A 14,623-nucleotide genomic window follows, 5' to 3' on the forward strand; every position below is an offset into this window, starting at 1 on the left:
TAAAATAAAATGCGCCATACGTGTGAAGCAATGAAAGCTTTTGCCCGACTCGCACCATATCGTAGGTTAGTGCAAAGAGTAGGGTACGCCGTTCGATTGCTAAGTCGATTATTGTTTGAAAGATAGTCAGATCATAGTTTTCATGTTTAAAATAGTTTTTCGGGTTTAGTTATTTTAAAAAATATTAACAGTTCATTTAAACGTGTAACCAGTATGAAACGACGCTTGGCTTGTCGCTGCATAGTTCTATGCATCAGCTTGGTGGGCATTAGGCATACATTTTAAATTCAAAGAGCTAATATAAGTTTGTTAGTAAATAATTTTCCCAGAACTACGAATCTTGTTGCTCTGATTTAATAAGTGTTTTCCTTTTCATTACCTAATACGAGTAACCCAATGAAGTTTTATTTTCCTTAAAACCTATAAATTATTTACTTAAATATAAAAAAAATCTAAAGTATAAATATTACATTAACTTCATTCTAAAACTATAATTCTACTTTGTATGCTGTACTAACACTTTACTTTTGTGACGTTAACAATCATAACTCGCGACTTTCTGTTTATTATTCTGACATTCTAACATAGTATTTACCTAACGTGTAACTATCTATGATATTTTTGTTGTAAAAAAATGGCGGGCCGGAGTTTTGGATATTTGGCTTCTCTAAGACGATTATCACGTCTAACTGGCTCACAAACGTTTTTGTACGTAATTACGCTCTAATTATATGGCTTTTTTTTACGTTTACTTATAGTATAACTCTTTGATTTACTTTTATATTGAGCTTTTTCTGGTTGGTAAAACTATTTCCGCCCCCTTTCGTAAAACACTAATATCACTCATACTTTGCACTTCTCTACAGTGATGATATTCGATGTTTTTCAACACGTTCCTTTCCAAGCAGGTGCCTATCTTTTAAGTCGTATGGCATTGAGCTTTTTCTTGTTTCTTTAGGCCCCTCCCCCTTCATCCTGCAACATTTTTTTCAATATCTCCTCTGCATGCTTCCCTCCTGATGACTTAAAACAGGCGTACTAGCTTGCACCCCTGCGTGTGCCACCCGCGCCTTGTGCAACATGCAGGTAATCATTGGTCGATCCTGTTGCGCAGGTGGGCGACTAGACCTCCAACTCGGAAGCTTGGACTGCCTCGACATTGTCAGCGGAAGGCCGGAGTTACAATAGCCTGTCGCCGCCGTCCGTCCGTCAAAAGCTTGGCCTAACACAATACTTTTGATGGATGGATGGGTGAAATTATAACCTCTAAATATCATGTAGGTGTTTGCTTGTGAAATCTAAATTGAAATTAATGAGTTATTAGATTAGCTGTTTAATATAATTACATAAGAATTTTTCCCCCAAAATGTAAGTTTTCTCAACAGGAGAGCCTTGAAATGGAAAACAAAATTATTATGACGGACGCATGGAGTGTTGTAAACGGCTTGGCGGTTGGCGTACGGACGAACAGCGTATGGGCGCGACGGCTATTGTAATCCAGGCTTAAGTCTCGGATTAGGCCTACTTTTGACACTTATTTCATCAGTTGGTTGTGTCCTTACGCCATGATTTGTGTAGGCCTGTTTTTGTCGTTTATTTTATGGAAAATAATTAGACTATCAATTCTTGACAAGAGAGGCTTTTATAGGAGAAATATGTTACTTTATAAATTAAAATATTAATCTCAAATAATTACTAACCAGTTAGTGCAAATTGTAACTGATTTTTTCTTAATGTGAAAGTTGTTAATGAACTTCCAAGTGGCACAAAGCATTTACCTGTTGAAAACTACTTTAAATATCACCATAACCCCCAGGAGGGCCCCCTGCAAAATAAAAAAAATATACAAAAATAATTTGTATTTTTAAGAACATATTCGTTTGAAGGAGCCGCTGATGGAGGCGGTGAGGGCTGTTCCGTGTCCCCAGGAGCAGCGGTGCAGCGGGAGCGAGTGGCTTCCAGCCCTGCAGGTCCATGTTCGTGCAGACGCAGGAGACGCCCAATCCCAACTGCCTCAAGTTCATCCCGGGAGTACAGGTGGTTTCATCAGGGAACACCTTGCACTTCATGTTCATGGCGAGGCATCTGCCGGCGCAAAGCCCCACTGCCTCAAGTTCATCTCGGGAGTACAGGTGGTTTCATCAGGGAACACCTTGCACTTCATGTTCATGGCGAGGCATCTGCCGGCGCAAAGCCCCACTGCCTCAAGTTCATCCCGGGAGTACAGGTGGTTTCATCAGGGAACACCTTGCACTTCATGTTCATGGCGAGGCATCTGCCGGCGCAAAGCCCCACTGCCTCAAGTTCATCCCGGGAGTACAGGTGGTTTCATCAGGGAACACCTTGCACTTCATGTTCATGGCGAGGCATCTGCCGGCGCAAAGCCCCACTGCCTCAAGTTCATCCCGGGAGTACAGGTGGTTTCATCAGGGAACACCTTGCACTTCATGTTCATGGCGAGGCATCTGCCGGCGCAAAGCCCCACTGCCTCAAGTTCATCCCGGGAGTACAGGTGGTTTCATCAGGGAACACCTTGCACTTCATGTTCATGGCGAGGCATCTGCCGGCGCAAAGCCCCACTGTCGCGGGCAGGTTTGGGGAACATAGCGGCCTCGTCTCTGGCAAGGCTGGCTTCACATCAACCATCGTCATTATTGTATTTCCATAGCAAACACTGCAGTCTTTACAGACTGTTTTATGTATAGTATATGTAGACTGCCCTACAGTTTCTATGGTATATTATAACAGTTCAATTTAAACTATTTACAAAAAAATCATACATCAAATTGAAGGTAAACTAACCTAGTTTTTGTTACAAATGTTCCATATGTGTACACATTTAGTTACATGGGACACATCCAACCTGAAGTCCCATTCTTCCCACACTTTGGTAACACTTCGGAGTAATGGAAGCAATAGCCTCTTCAATTCTGTGTCTCAACTCTGGCTAATCATTAGGTAGCGGCAGAACGCAGACAGGAAACTAGGACATTCTTGTGTGGACATGATGTAAATAATTGATTTTGCTGTTTTTGTTCTTGCATGGGACAATAAAAATCAGTCGTTACGTGCTAAATGGTCACCCCGGCTGTCCCACTGGTGGGGAACCTCCGGGCACAAACTCGGTAGCGTGCCCCGGGTCTGTGAGGCACTGTTTCGACCTCAACTTGGGTGAAGCTTCATTCTGTTGTCATTGAGCTGTCAACATAGGCTCAACTGCATTTAGCTGGGAAGTCTCATTGTGTCCTTGTCAATAAACCTGAATAGTGAATTGAAGATTCGTAGTGTAAGCTGTTCACCTTACTATCCGTAGCCTGTACTTAAATACAAGTAGGTGTGTTTGCAAGCATATTTGCAGACATTGAATTTTCCTGTGTTCAAATTTTTTTTTCCAGAATCACATTTATGATAAAAGTTACAGTGGTTGCCCCAACTTTTTCATTGCTGCAGGTTGATTAGTTGCTTGTCTTGTACTGGAGAGTTCTTTATGCATCCAAAGTCTTAACTTCAATAATTTTTTGTTAATTGTTCTGTATTACATGTCCAAGTTGATGCCTTAATCTTGATGGCTTGATCCTGTGTGCATTGAACCTTTGGTACATGATGCTGTTTTATTTAGTATGCCATAAGATCCTGTCCATGACAAAAATTTGTAATATAACTTTGAATAAAATAGAAAAAAAAAATATATTTTGTGTTCAGCACAATCATAGTTCATTGTTTTTTTTGTCCAGGATCTTTCAATGTACTGAATTAAAACACCACAGGAATAAATGTATATTTCATGCCATCATCATCAAGGGATAAATTTGGTTAAGTGATATGGAACTTTTACCAATTTTTTTTTTTTTCAATAGGTATCACTTATTTCTCAGCTCTGTGCAAAAAAAGTATATATATTCATGGAAATCATGTTTTTTTTCTAAAAAGAATCAACTTCCAAATTTTGTGAGTCCAATATATAAAATATTTCATAGTTAAGTTGATTATATCCAGTATATCTTTTTAGTCCGTAAAAGATTGCGCAAAGGTAATAAAAAAGTTGTGCTATTAAAACAAAAAACCTAGTGTAATGCAGTAGATGTGATAAGAAGTAAAATTTCTTTGGCAATTCAAACCTCGGGGTAAGTTAATTGTTACAAGTAAAACTGCAGAGAGAGAAAGAAGACAATTTCTTAAAAATGCATGAATTAACAGAATTATTACTCACTTCAAAATAGCTGTTTAGGGTATCAGTAATTATTGATCAATCAATAATGATCAGTTGTCCTCTGCCGAAACACTCCCTACGAGACGCCAGCAAGTCGGGTGGAGTCAGGCGCAGGCCTATCCCTGCAGCCTGGCGGGGTTCAACCTGAGCCGCACTAAGCCACGTGGAGCCCGCACCGTCCGCAACCTATTAGCGTTAGAAATAGTTTCCCAACAATGTTCCACGAATACGTTTAATTGAAATTCGGCCTTGAAATTTTTTAATCGCGCCCGAAGAGGTTTCACTTGAAATAAAAAAAGATACCATTGTAATATATCAAATAAATTTAATGTCATGGCTCGTATACTACTGTCGAGTTCGTAAGAATGAACATGTTTGTTAGTGAAAGGTTGGGCACGGTGGAGCGTGCAGTGTGGCACGGTGCGCAGGTGCTGGGGCCGGGCGAGACGCGCGACTTCCCCTCGAGCCAGGCCGCGCACGCCTCTCCGCTCTGCAAGCTGCTGTTCCGCATCGAGGGGGTCAAGTCGGCGTTCCTCGGGCCCGACTTCATCACTGTCTGCAAGGTGCCGGCCCTCTCTCTTCTGCGCTGCATTCATACGCAACACACAGAGGAGGCTGAAATGCTGATGAACTTAGCAAGTCCTGAAATGTTTGTTTGATGCTAGAGCTGTTACCGTGTATAATGAGATCACATCATAATTTTGGTTAGTTGTTTACCTTGCCAATATGGCATTCTACTTAAAAATTACCCAGTGTTCCTACTTTACCACAGTTACAGATATAACAATAAACAAAAAAAATTTTTATACGTATGTTCATTGACATTACTACCTCTACACAGCCTGTAGATGTCCCCACATTTATGTTGTATGTTTGAAACATGTTCTTTATACCAAGGCAGGCTTCTTAGGATGGGGTGAGCAGCACAAGAGGGGAAGAGGGGTATCAGCCACTGTTAGTTGATGATCGACCGACCGAAGCTCCACGTCATGGCAGCGGGGCCAGCTCTGTAGCAGTGGGTGGTAGCGTGCTCCCTGTTGTGCAGGCGGACGAAGACGTGGACTGGAAGATCCTGAACCCAGAGATCTTCGCAACCATAATGGACTTCTTCGCAAGCGGCCTGCCCATCATCACGGATGAGAAGGCACCTTCGGACACCGGTGGGTCTGTGTGCCTCAGTGGTCTGTTTTCTATTGGAGTTGCACAGCGTGAGTGCAGTCAGTTGGTAAGAGGAATAAAGAAAACTGGGAGAAATGAACAAGTAGAGCGGAAAGCGAAGAGAGTGGAATATTTCAGAATTTGGTTTTTAACAAAGAAAAATTAATTTATAGTATATTACTGCATCTGCAATTTATAAATTTATGTTCAAATACTTTTTTTTTTTACATAAGTGTGAATCTTTTGAGTAAAAAATTCCAAAAATGCAGTAATGTTTAACAGTGTTTTGCATGTTCTCTGGGCCGTGGTTAGCCAGTGTTTGGGAGACGCGCGGAAGCCTGTCACGTGTGGTGGGCCTGAGAGGTGATGAGAATGGAGCTATCATGGAAAAGGATGGATGGGCGTAAAGGGAATACCAACTGGCTCACGGAAACATGTGCTATGTTTCCCACTTGCTTGGTCTGCAGTGACGTGCAGGTGATGCTGCGTGACGTGGGAAGTGAATATTTTTGGCTGTGCTGATAGACTTACTACAGTAGAACCCTGTTATAATGTTCCTGCATATAATGTTTTCCTGCTTATAATGTCATATTTTTAAAGTCCCAATATTTCCCCCATAAGGACAATGTATTTATTTCCTGCATATAACGTTAATAAATAGTGTAATTTCCTGCTTATAATGTTTGCTTTCTAACATTCAATAAATGGGGAAAAAATGTTTTAAAACCAAATTATTCCAACACTTACGATAAAAAGATTCCTTTATGTATGTTTATGTTTACAATCACTGCCATACAATACATGAAGTTTGTTAAAATACAATTTTATGCAATATACTGAAGGTACACAATGTTCATAGTTACGTGTCAGTTGGCACCCTTAGTCAACTCTTTTCTTCCTTGCCATTCCAGTGGGTATTCAGATGCACGTACATAGTCCTACGATATTTAAGTTGCCAACCATTGAGCGAGGGCATAACTAAAAGTGTTTTCTATTGCTTGCAAATAATTTTTTTTTTCATTCATACATAGGAATCCCAAAATTAAACATTTTCAGGTGGCGAAGGAGTAGACGTTCTCACTCTTAATGTTGTCATCATGAATTGTGAGACAATTTTACAAAAAATGTGGCAGTGTATCTTTAAAGACAAACAAAATTTAACTAGGGAACAAGACGACGTTGAAAAATTGTTGGCTTGTTTCAGAAAATTTATGTATCAAGTATACTATCTTTGGTTTTAAGATTAAAGTTGTTTACATAGCTTGGTGAGTCCATTGGTACAAAGCTCGAACATTGTTAAAAACTAAATTGAGATTTCATGCTTATAACGTTTTCCTGCTTATAATGTTTTTTTCTTGTGCTCCCTTGAAAAACATTATAACAGGGTTCTACTGTATATAGTCTGTCTCACGCTCACATTGCAGCCCGGAGCAAGTGGCACCCACTGTCGCCACCCATCTTGTTAGCAATACAATATTATATTGTATACCATCAAGAACCACAATTTTGTTCATATATGACTAGTTGATTTTTACAAGACCATAAAATATTGTCTTTTGACAGTATTAATTCAGTTATATATACATTCTGAAAGAAAAAAATAATTCTAAACCCCATACAACATTAATATATATTTCCAAAATTTTCATTCCAAATTTTAATTTAAAATAATTTTTAATAAATTCTGAAGTTGTGTCCAAAAGGGTGGGACTCTGTGGGTGAACGTGGCAGCGCTAATGCAGTAGAAGGACGTGCGCACAGCCAACAGGATGAGTGACGGCCGTGCTTGCAGAGGCACGGGAGGACGACGATGAGACGGTGCAGATGATCAAGGAGCTGCTGGACTCGCGGATACGCCCCACCGTGCAGGAGGACGGCGGAGACATCGTGTACGTGGTGAGTGCCCCCGGCCGCTCGGAACATCCTCAGCCATGTTGCCCGCAGGGAAGCACATGTATAGTTTCTATGATTGGCCAAAGTAAGTATTGTGAGTCTACACTTTGACTTCTGTCTCAATGTGCTGAACATAGTTTCTCAGTTCTTTATGAGTGATGTGCAGAATCAGTGTTGGGAAAGTACTATAAAATTGTAGTTGATTTTAGTTACTAGTACTTATGTACTAATTTCTGATATTTGTAATTAATTACGTACAATTCTAAGTAGATTCAATTTACAGTATCATTCTAAAAAGTATCTTCCAAAACATTGTTACTAAAAAATGAAATAATATATATTTTGTCCTCTTAAATTCACAAAATACAGGTATTGGAATGTAAAAATCATTTCTAATCCAAGATGAAAATATTGTAATATGCTTAAGAGTTTTATTATTATTTCTGCAAAATAATAGCATGTTGGAATGGTTAAGTTTTCATTTATGAGTATTGGAACTTATGCAGTCGATTATATTCCGAAGGGTTGAGTTTTATGACTACTTTTTGAGAAATGGATAATGATGTCATGTGAGGTAGCTACACCAATCAGCATCTTGGTTACACTTGTGTCAAACGTCATTTCTTAATCTCGCAGTTATGTATCGGTGAGTGTGAACCTGTCGTACCACCAAGTAATAGATGAGGACAAAAAACTGAACTATTCATTTAATATCCTAGCAATTCCTTCCTTTTTATAATCAGTATTCAGCCTTAGCTTGTGTGAAAACATGCAGAGTCAATATTTTCCATCTACATTCTTCACTGACCTAGTTTTGAATGCTCCAGGTAAGCAAGTTTGTCCTAGCAGGTGTCCCGGTGGCTTGGCGAGGTGTGCGGAGAGCAGGTCTGGTGGAGCTCTTAGGGGCAGAGAAGGAGCAGCACACCGGGGGTTGATAGTGTTGTGCCCGGGGCTCCACCACATGTGCTACTGGCATGTGGACCCGGCTACTCTCTCCGTAGCCCCTGTGCAGCAAGGCCCGTTTCCCCCCGGTATAACTAGCGACCCGCCCCGGCTTCGCACGGGTGCAATGCTGATACTAGTATACTACAGAATGTCTTTATATACAACGTTCACAGCTTTTTTGTCATTAGACGCGCCGGTACCGCTGCAACTGCTATGTACCTGCAATTTAAATCTGTAATACCTTAAAATATTCATTTAAATTTCATGCTGTAAAGGGCCATATTGATCTATATTGAATGCACAATGTATTTAAGGTACTTTATTGGATAAGGATTTATGCTGTATTGCTTAAAATCTCTTCATAAATAATCCATTATAAAAAGTAAAAGTAAAGGATAAAAAATGGTTATTGTGGGTTATCCCTAAGAGATAGACATATACCATCACGGACTTTTTTGTATACTTTTTTAAGGTGTACAATACTGTACAACATTATTTTGATCTATCTCGTAGGGTTCAGCCAGCGTTTGCAATGTAAGCGCAAAAAAAAATGTGTTTATTTACGACATCACATTAGAAACCTCTAAAATTATCAGTGTTTCTCTACTATATTATGCATGAATTATACATATAAACCTTCCTCTTGAATCAGTCTATCTATTAAAAAAAACCACATCGAAATGTGTTGCGTAGTTTTAAAGATGTAAGCATGCATAGGGACAGACAGACAGCGGGAAGCAGATCCAGATGTACCAGTTGGTGTGGCACGGATGTAGCCGGGGCTGTAGCTGGGTGTGCGCAGGGCTGTAGCGGGGTGTGCGCAGGGCTGTAGCGGGGTGTGGGCAGGGCTGTAGCGGGATGTGCGCAGGGCTTAAGCGGGGTCTGCGCAGGGCTTCGAGCACGGCGTGGTGAAGCTGAAGATGCAGGGCTCGTGCACCGGCTGCCCCAGCTCCGCGGTCACGCTCAAGAACGGCATCCAGAACATGCTGCAGTTCTACATCCCCGAGGTGAGCTCTGCCCGGGACCCATCCCGAGTTCCACTCCAGCTTGTAGAAGATGTTTTCAAGTTTAAAGAGAAATTTAAGTGTGTTTATAAGCATACACCTAATTGTTGAGTTTAACTTTATTTAACATAAGGCCATTAATCCTTTGTAATATCATCGGTAGAGGTGGACGGATCCTGTAACTCGGGATAAAAGTCAAGAAAGACACAATTCCCGAACTTCGGGAAAATAATGTTTCTACTCTGGTTAATACTTCAGGAAAACCAATTTTTTTAATGGTGAAAAGCTCTTGCAAACTAATTTTTGTATTAGAAAAACAATATCTGCTTACATTTTTGTACCAGATCTACGTCATGAACAAACAGCAACTTTGCACATGTATTGACCAGACAATTCACAGAGTAAGTCCTCTATTTACGTCGTACCGATTTACGTCGTTTCGGATTAACGTCGCTAATGTTTGAGTACTCATGTTTCAATTTAAGTTGTCGCCGATTCACAATAACGTCGTTTACAATGACCGTAAATCTTTATTTTAACCAAAACACCGTATATAATTCGTTTATAATTCTTTGTTTCCTTCGGTAGTTAATTTATGCTATGTAGCGTAAGCTACACGTTCACCGCCTTATCTTATCATACATCATGAGGGACGCTTCCTGCTCTCCGCTCTCCGCGCGGTGATGCAATACTACCAGCCCGCCCGCTCGGCCACCCACGTATCTCGCACGTAGAAGTGTTATCTACTTCCCGCAACGACACAGCATTTTCTCCTACCCCTTTTCGTCCAACTCCTTGGCACTTCAGTAGAGGTGTAAAAGTAACTAAAAAAAGTGTACCCGTATGTATTCGTTACTATAACAATTAGTACTCGTTACTTTCGTATCGTTACTCGTTACTTCTGATACCGGATAACATGCTATGTTATGTAACAGCAACGAATTGAGTCGTATTTCGTACGCGTACAGTATGACGTCGCGTAAATAATAATAAATCGAATATAAACAATTAAAAGTATTTGATAATTAACAGCTTTTGTTAACCAAGAAACAATAAAATCTCATTAGAGCAGCTTTATTATAATATCTCTTTTAAGATAAGAACAAAAAACGTGAAAATACGCGATAATAAAAAACAAAAACATACATATTTATAATTTGTAAAAAATACTTTCTTACGTTGTTTCTGTTCCAATCTCAAACTTTGTCTACACACACAATACCTTTAATAAACAGTAAAAAACTTGGACGACGAATTTCCAAATTATACTTTTCTTAATAAACAAACATCGTTCTTTGTAACGAATAAGCGCGCGCATGCGTAAAACATACGAAAAATGCGAGTAACGAAATGCATTCGTGTGTAACGTTTCGTTACTCATTACTAGATGCCGCACCCGTTACTCAGTAACGAATACATACGGTTTGCTACAGCTCTACACTTACACTTCAGTCGCTATGATATCATTGAGTTGGCCGGAGTTTTAAACGTGCCGTTGTTAACTTTATCGTGATTAAATGCGTTTGTAGTAGGCCTACAGTATCAGCTCACTGCAATTTATGATTTTTTCTTCATAAGATGTCTTCCAAACGACTATATATCTGTTTTTATATTTCAATCAATAAAGGTAATAAAGCAGCTGGTTAAATAACCATTCTATAAAGCTGAGAAGTACTAGTTGGACTTGTTTCCCACGCTGTCGGTTGTAATTTGCTGATAAAATTGCCCGTTGTCACGTCTGTATGCAAGCGCTTCCGGCCGACCTTGGGCCGTGGCCGGCCGGTGGCATGAAACATGGCTCATTTTGCGTCGTTTCTATTTACGTCGCGGTTTTCAGGAACGTAACCCCGACGTAAACCGAGGACTTACTGTATCACAAAACTCACATAAGCCCCCTCTGTGAAATGTAAATTCAATGCTTGTTCATAAATGCTGTTTCAAGTAAAAACTCTTACTAAATATAAATAAAGTACTTAATATGATAAAAAATATTTTTAATTATTTTATTATTACTTTTGACGAACGTATACATATTTACCGTATCATTAGGTTATGTTTGAAAATGAACTTCATTAGAGCAGCCAAACGCAAGACATTCAAAATGACACAAATTCAGTTTTTAACAAAGAAACCAAGATGCCATCTTGGTCTCAAATTAATTTTCTATTAGATATTCAGAAACATCGGAGCAGTTTCAAGTTTTTGCATTTGGTCATCATGTACGATCAAAAGTAAATTAACTGCAAATGAGAATGTGATTCAAAAGTGGACATGATATTTGTTTATGGTAAATATTTTAAGGTCATATTTTGGAGCAAACACATAATTAGTGTAATTTATTGATAATATTATAGTGCAGTTGCTATTTAGGACCGTTTGTGGTCACTACTTTTACGTTGTGAATATTCTCATTATGGTTTTCTAATATCTACTGATTCAGTGTAATCTTTAGGTGAGGCGATTGTACTGGACGACACTTTCGTTTCTTAAAGGGTCAGGTGGGTTAAGATCAGCTCTTTATTAATGTTACATATTTGTCTACCTTATAATTGCTTCTAATGGTGGTAGTGGTATAATTGTCTTGTAGCCTGCATTAATGTAACTGACTGAACACATCCACTGCAGAGCTTCAGGAATCTGAGGGTCTTCTTGTGTTCTTGACTTCTTTTGGTGTTAATTAACAGGACTTAATCTAATGGAATGGCGAATTTCAATCTCTCTCCTTTTGAAATCACAGGTTCAGCACAGAATTCATTTTCATGATAGACTGTGTTATGATAATGTTGTCAACTCATTCTCTATTACTTATCAGTGGGTGCCCTCTGCCTTTATGAAGGCAAATTAAAAAATATATTGACATAAAAAATTATTATAAAAATATATAACTGAAGATGGCTACTACTCATCATTTTTAAATAACAAAAGACGGTAGAGACCTTTATCACAGTCGCCATCTGTCGGACTGATATTTTTATTCTTTGTCGCTGTTTCTTTCACAAAGATTACTGTCCTAATCTCTATTTATTATGATTTTATCTGGTTTTGTGGCATTGTGTCTGCCTCTGTCATTTTTTCAAAGGCTGTTAAACTGTTAAGCCTTTTTTGTGTTCCTAGTCTGTGTTTTTTTGTTTTGTGTGTGGTTTTTATTAAAGTATGTGGTTGTCAATTGTAATTTTGCTGAATCATGATAGAAAAAAAGAAAACATCCATTTATATTCACGTGGCATTAATACCTACTTTTTACTTCCTTTATGCTAGGTAGTGAAAGCATTTGTAATATTACTGTTAGCTTTATGTATGAAGAGACAAAAAAAATACTAGAAATAAATAAGATAATAACTCATTTTTGTTTGTAGAACATTCATTTATGTCTGTTTTGTTTGAAATAGGACTTTATAAAAAAGTGACTAATTAATGTCTGGTTCCATTTCATTTTTCTACAAGCTTTTACTTATTCTAGAAAGGGTTGGTAAGTGGTGACAATAGGTTGCATTCAGTTGGTGTTGAAAGTCGGTAGCAGTTGGAATTAGTTAATTACTGTATTATGGTCATATTGTATCGTGATGTAATGTAATGTAATGTACACAAACCCCCCCTCCCCTCCAAAACCAGATCATAATTTCACTTGATGTGTCAATGTGTGGGGTGAAATGGAATTTATTAGGCTGTAAACCATTATTAATATTGGTTGTTAATTGGGATTTAAACTATTTAATCTAAGTGAACAACATGTAATATTTGAATATTTTTAAAAAAGGCTTAGTATATTTTAATATTTTTTCTTCAGGTTTTGGGTGTGGAGCAAGTAGAGGATGAAGTGCAAATAATCACTAAGAAAGAATTTGAGGAAATGGAAAGAAAACTGCAGCAAACCCAGAAGGAACCTTCTCCCCACTAGGTACAAAATGTCTCAGTTGTGCCTTTTAGCTCTAAAATGTCTCAAGCAGTTAGGACATTAATAACACCTGTTCATTCACTGTGTGCGCAACAGACTGTATATTGTGTTAATAAAGTGTTTTTGTGTTAATGAAGTTGTTATGCTTAAATAATAATTCTACCCCCTGTTTTTTATGACAATTTGTGTCCGCACACTTCCCCGGTGTGGATGGATGGAACGAGGCTAGACTCAATGGGTTTGGCCAACTGGTCTGAGTCAGGTTGGTAGCTATGTGGCCTAAATAGCTGTATTCTAGTAACCTACAACTTACACATTCAATTGTAGATTTTTACATTTCTCCTTCTTGCACTGATGCCCCAACTACTTCTGTTTAGACTAGTTATTCTTAAAACAACGTTAGTCAGGACTGGCTTGCCCCCAGCCTGGCCGACAGCCAGCGGTCTAGCATGGCCCGGGGCGAGGCACAGACCCAGGTGGTGCTAGTCGTAGTCACGGGTGGTGCTGGTCGTAGTCACGGGTGGTGCTGGTCGTAGTCACGGGTGGTGCTGGTCGTAGTCACGGGTGGTGCTGGTCGTAGCCACGGGTGGTGCTGGTCGTAGTCACGGGTGGTGCTGGTCGTAGTCACGGGTGGTGCTGGTCGTAGTCACGGGTGGTGCTGGTCGTAGTCACTGGTGGTGCTGGTCGTAGTCACGGGTGGTGCTGGTCGTAGTCACGGGTGGTGCTGGTCGTAGTCACGGGTGGTGCTGGTCGTAGTCACGGGTGGTGCTAGTCGTAGGTACAGGGGGGCTCAGCAAAGAAGCAGTGCCAGTGGTGGTTGTGGTCATGTCTTTTCACTGAGATTTGAGATGTGCCACACCCACAGCTGCATCAGGAGCCTCCTCCTAGAAGATGTAGCCCTAGAGAAGCGACGGGGCGAGGTCAAGGGCGTCGCCAGCCGATGGCCTTGGGGGGGGGGGGGGGGGCAAGTTGTGGGAAAAGTATGTATTTTTTTCCATTTGGCTACACTTTTTTGAATCTCTAGGGCTCTAGAGGGGGCAACTGCCCCCCCCTACCCCCCCTACCCCCCTCCTCCATGGCGACGCCCTTGGGCCAGGTGGCAAGTAATTCTGTGTACAACTTTTCAAATTCTCACAATTTAAACATAATATGTGCTGGTTTGCATTCACTTTAAGGTTTGCAATAAATTATTTTAGCAGTAGACTGATTCGGGGTAAACTAATGTATTAAAAACCAGACCCCGGGTGCGCCCCGAACCCCCGCAGCAAACAGCGGTCCAGTTCTGTCTGGTTCGTGAGAGGGACATAGCCACCGAGGCACTCGAGTGCATTATGTGCGCTTTGGCCTTAAAGACGTACAGTGGCGCCTGAAATAGCTCGCCAGGAGCCAAACAAGAGCGCGCGGCCTTGTACGGCGCGTGACTCATTGGCGAGCTGGTGGGAGGCTGTGATGTTGCTTTGGTGGGGTTCGACCATTCATGTCATCCCGGTATGTCACTGGCTTACGGGCCCCGCCTAC

At 40.2% G+C, this 14,623-nt stretch overlaps 1 protein-coding gene across 4 annotated transcripts; it reads left to right on the forward strand.

The window, feature by feature from the left end:
* Positions 1-604: 604 nt before the first annotated feature.
* LOC134542769 (NFU1 iron-sulfur cluster scaffold homolog, mitochondrial-like) lies at positions 605-13,237 on the forward strand. 4 transcript variants are annotated; one of them, XM_063387281.1, is made up of 7 exons: positions 605-708; positions 1,929-2,037; positions 4,639-4,773; positions 5,256-5,370; positions 7,161-7,264; positions 9,097-9,213; positions 12,998-13,237. In XM_063387281.1, the coding sequence occupies exons 1-7, from the start codon at positions 635-637 to the stop codon at positions 13,106-13,108; spliced, it is 765 nt and encodes a 254-aa protein (XP_063243351.1). In that variant the 5' UTR covers positions 605-634; the 3' UTR covers positions 13,109-13,237. The 4 variants fall into 4 exon arrangements, with proteins under 4 accessions (XP_063243351.1, XP_063243350.1, XP_063243348.1 ...); XM_063387280.1 differs by having other exon boundaries at positions 615-708; positions 4,615-4,773; XM_063387278.1 differs by lacking the exons at positions 605-708; positions 1,929-2,037 and adding an exon at positions 2,199-2,512 and having other exon boundaries at positions 4,615-4,773.
* The last annotated feature ends 1,386 nt before the right edge of the window (positions 13,238-14,623 follow it).

Source organism: Bacillus rossius, assembly GCF_032445375.1.
Source record: "Bacillus rossius redtenbacheri isolate Brsri chromosome 9 unlocalized genomic scaffold, Brsri_v3 Brsri_v3_scf9_2, whole genome shotgun sequence".
Lineage (NCBI taxonomy): Eukaryota > Metazoa > Arthropoda > Insecta > Phasmatodea > Bacillidae > Bacillus > Bacillus rossius.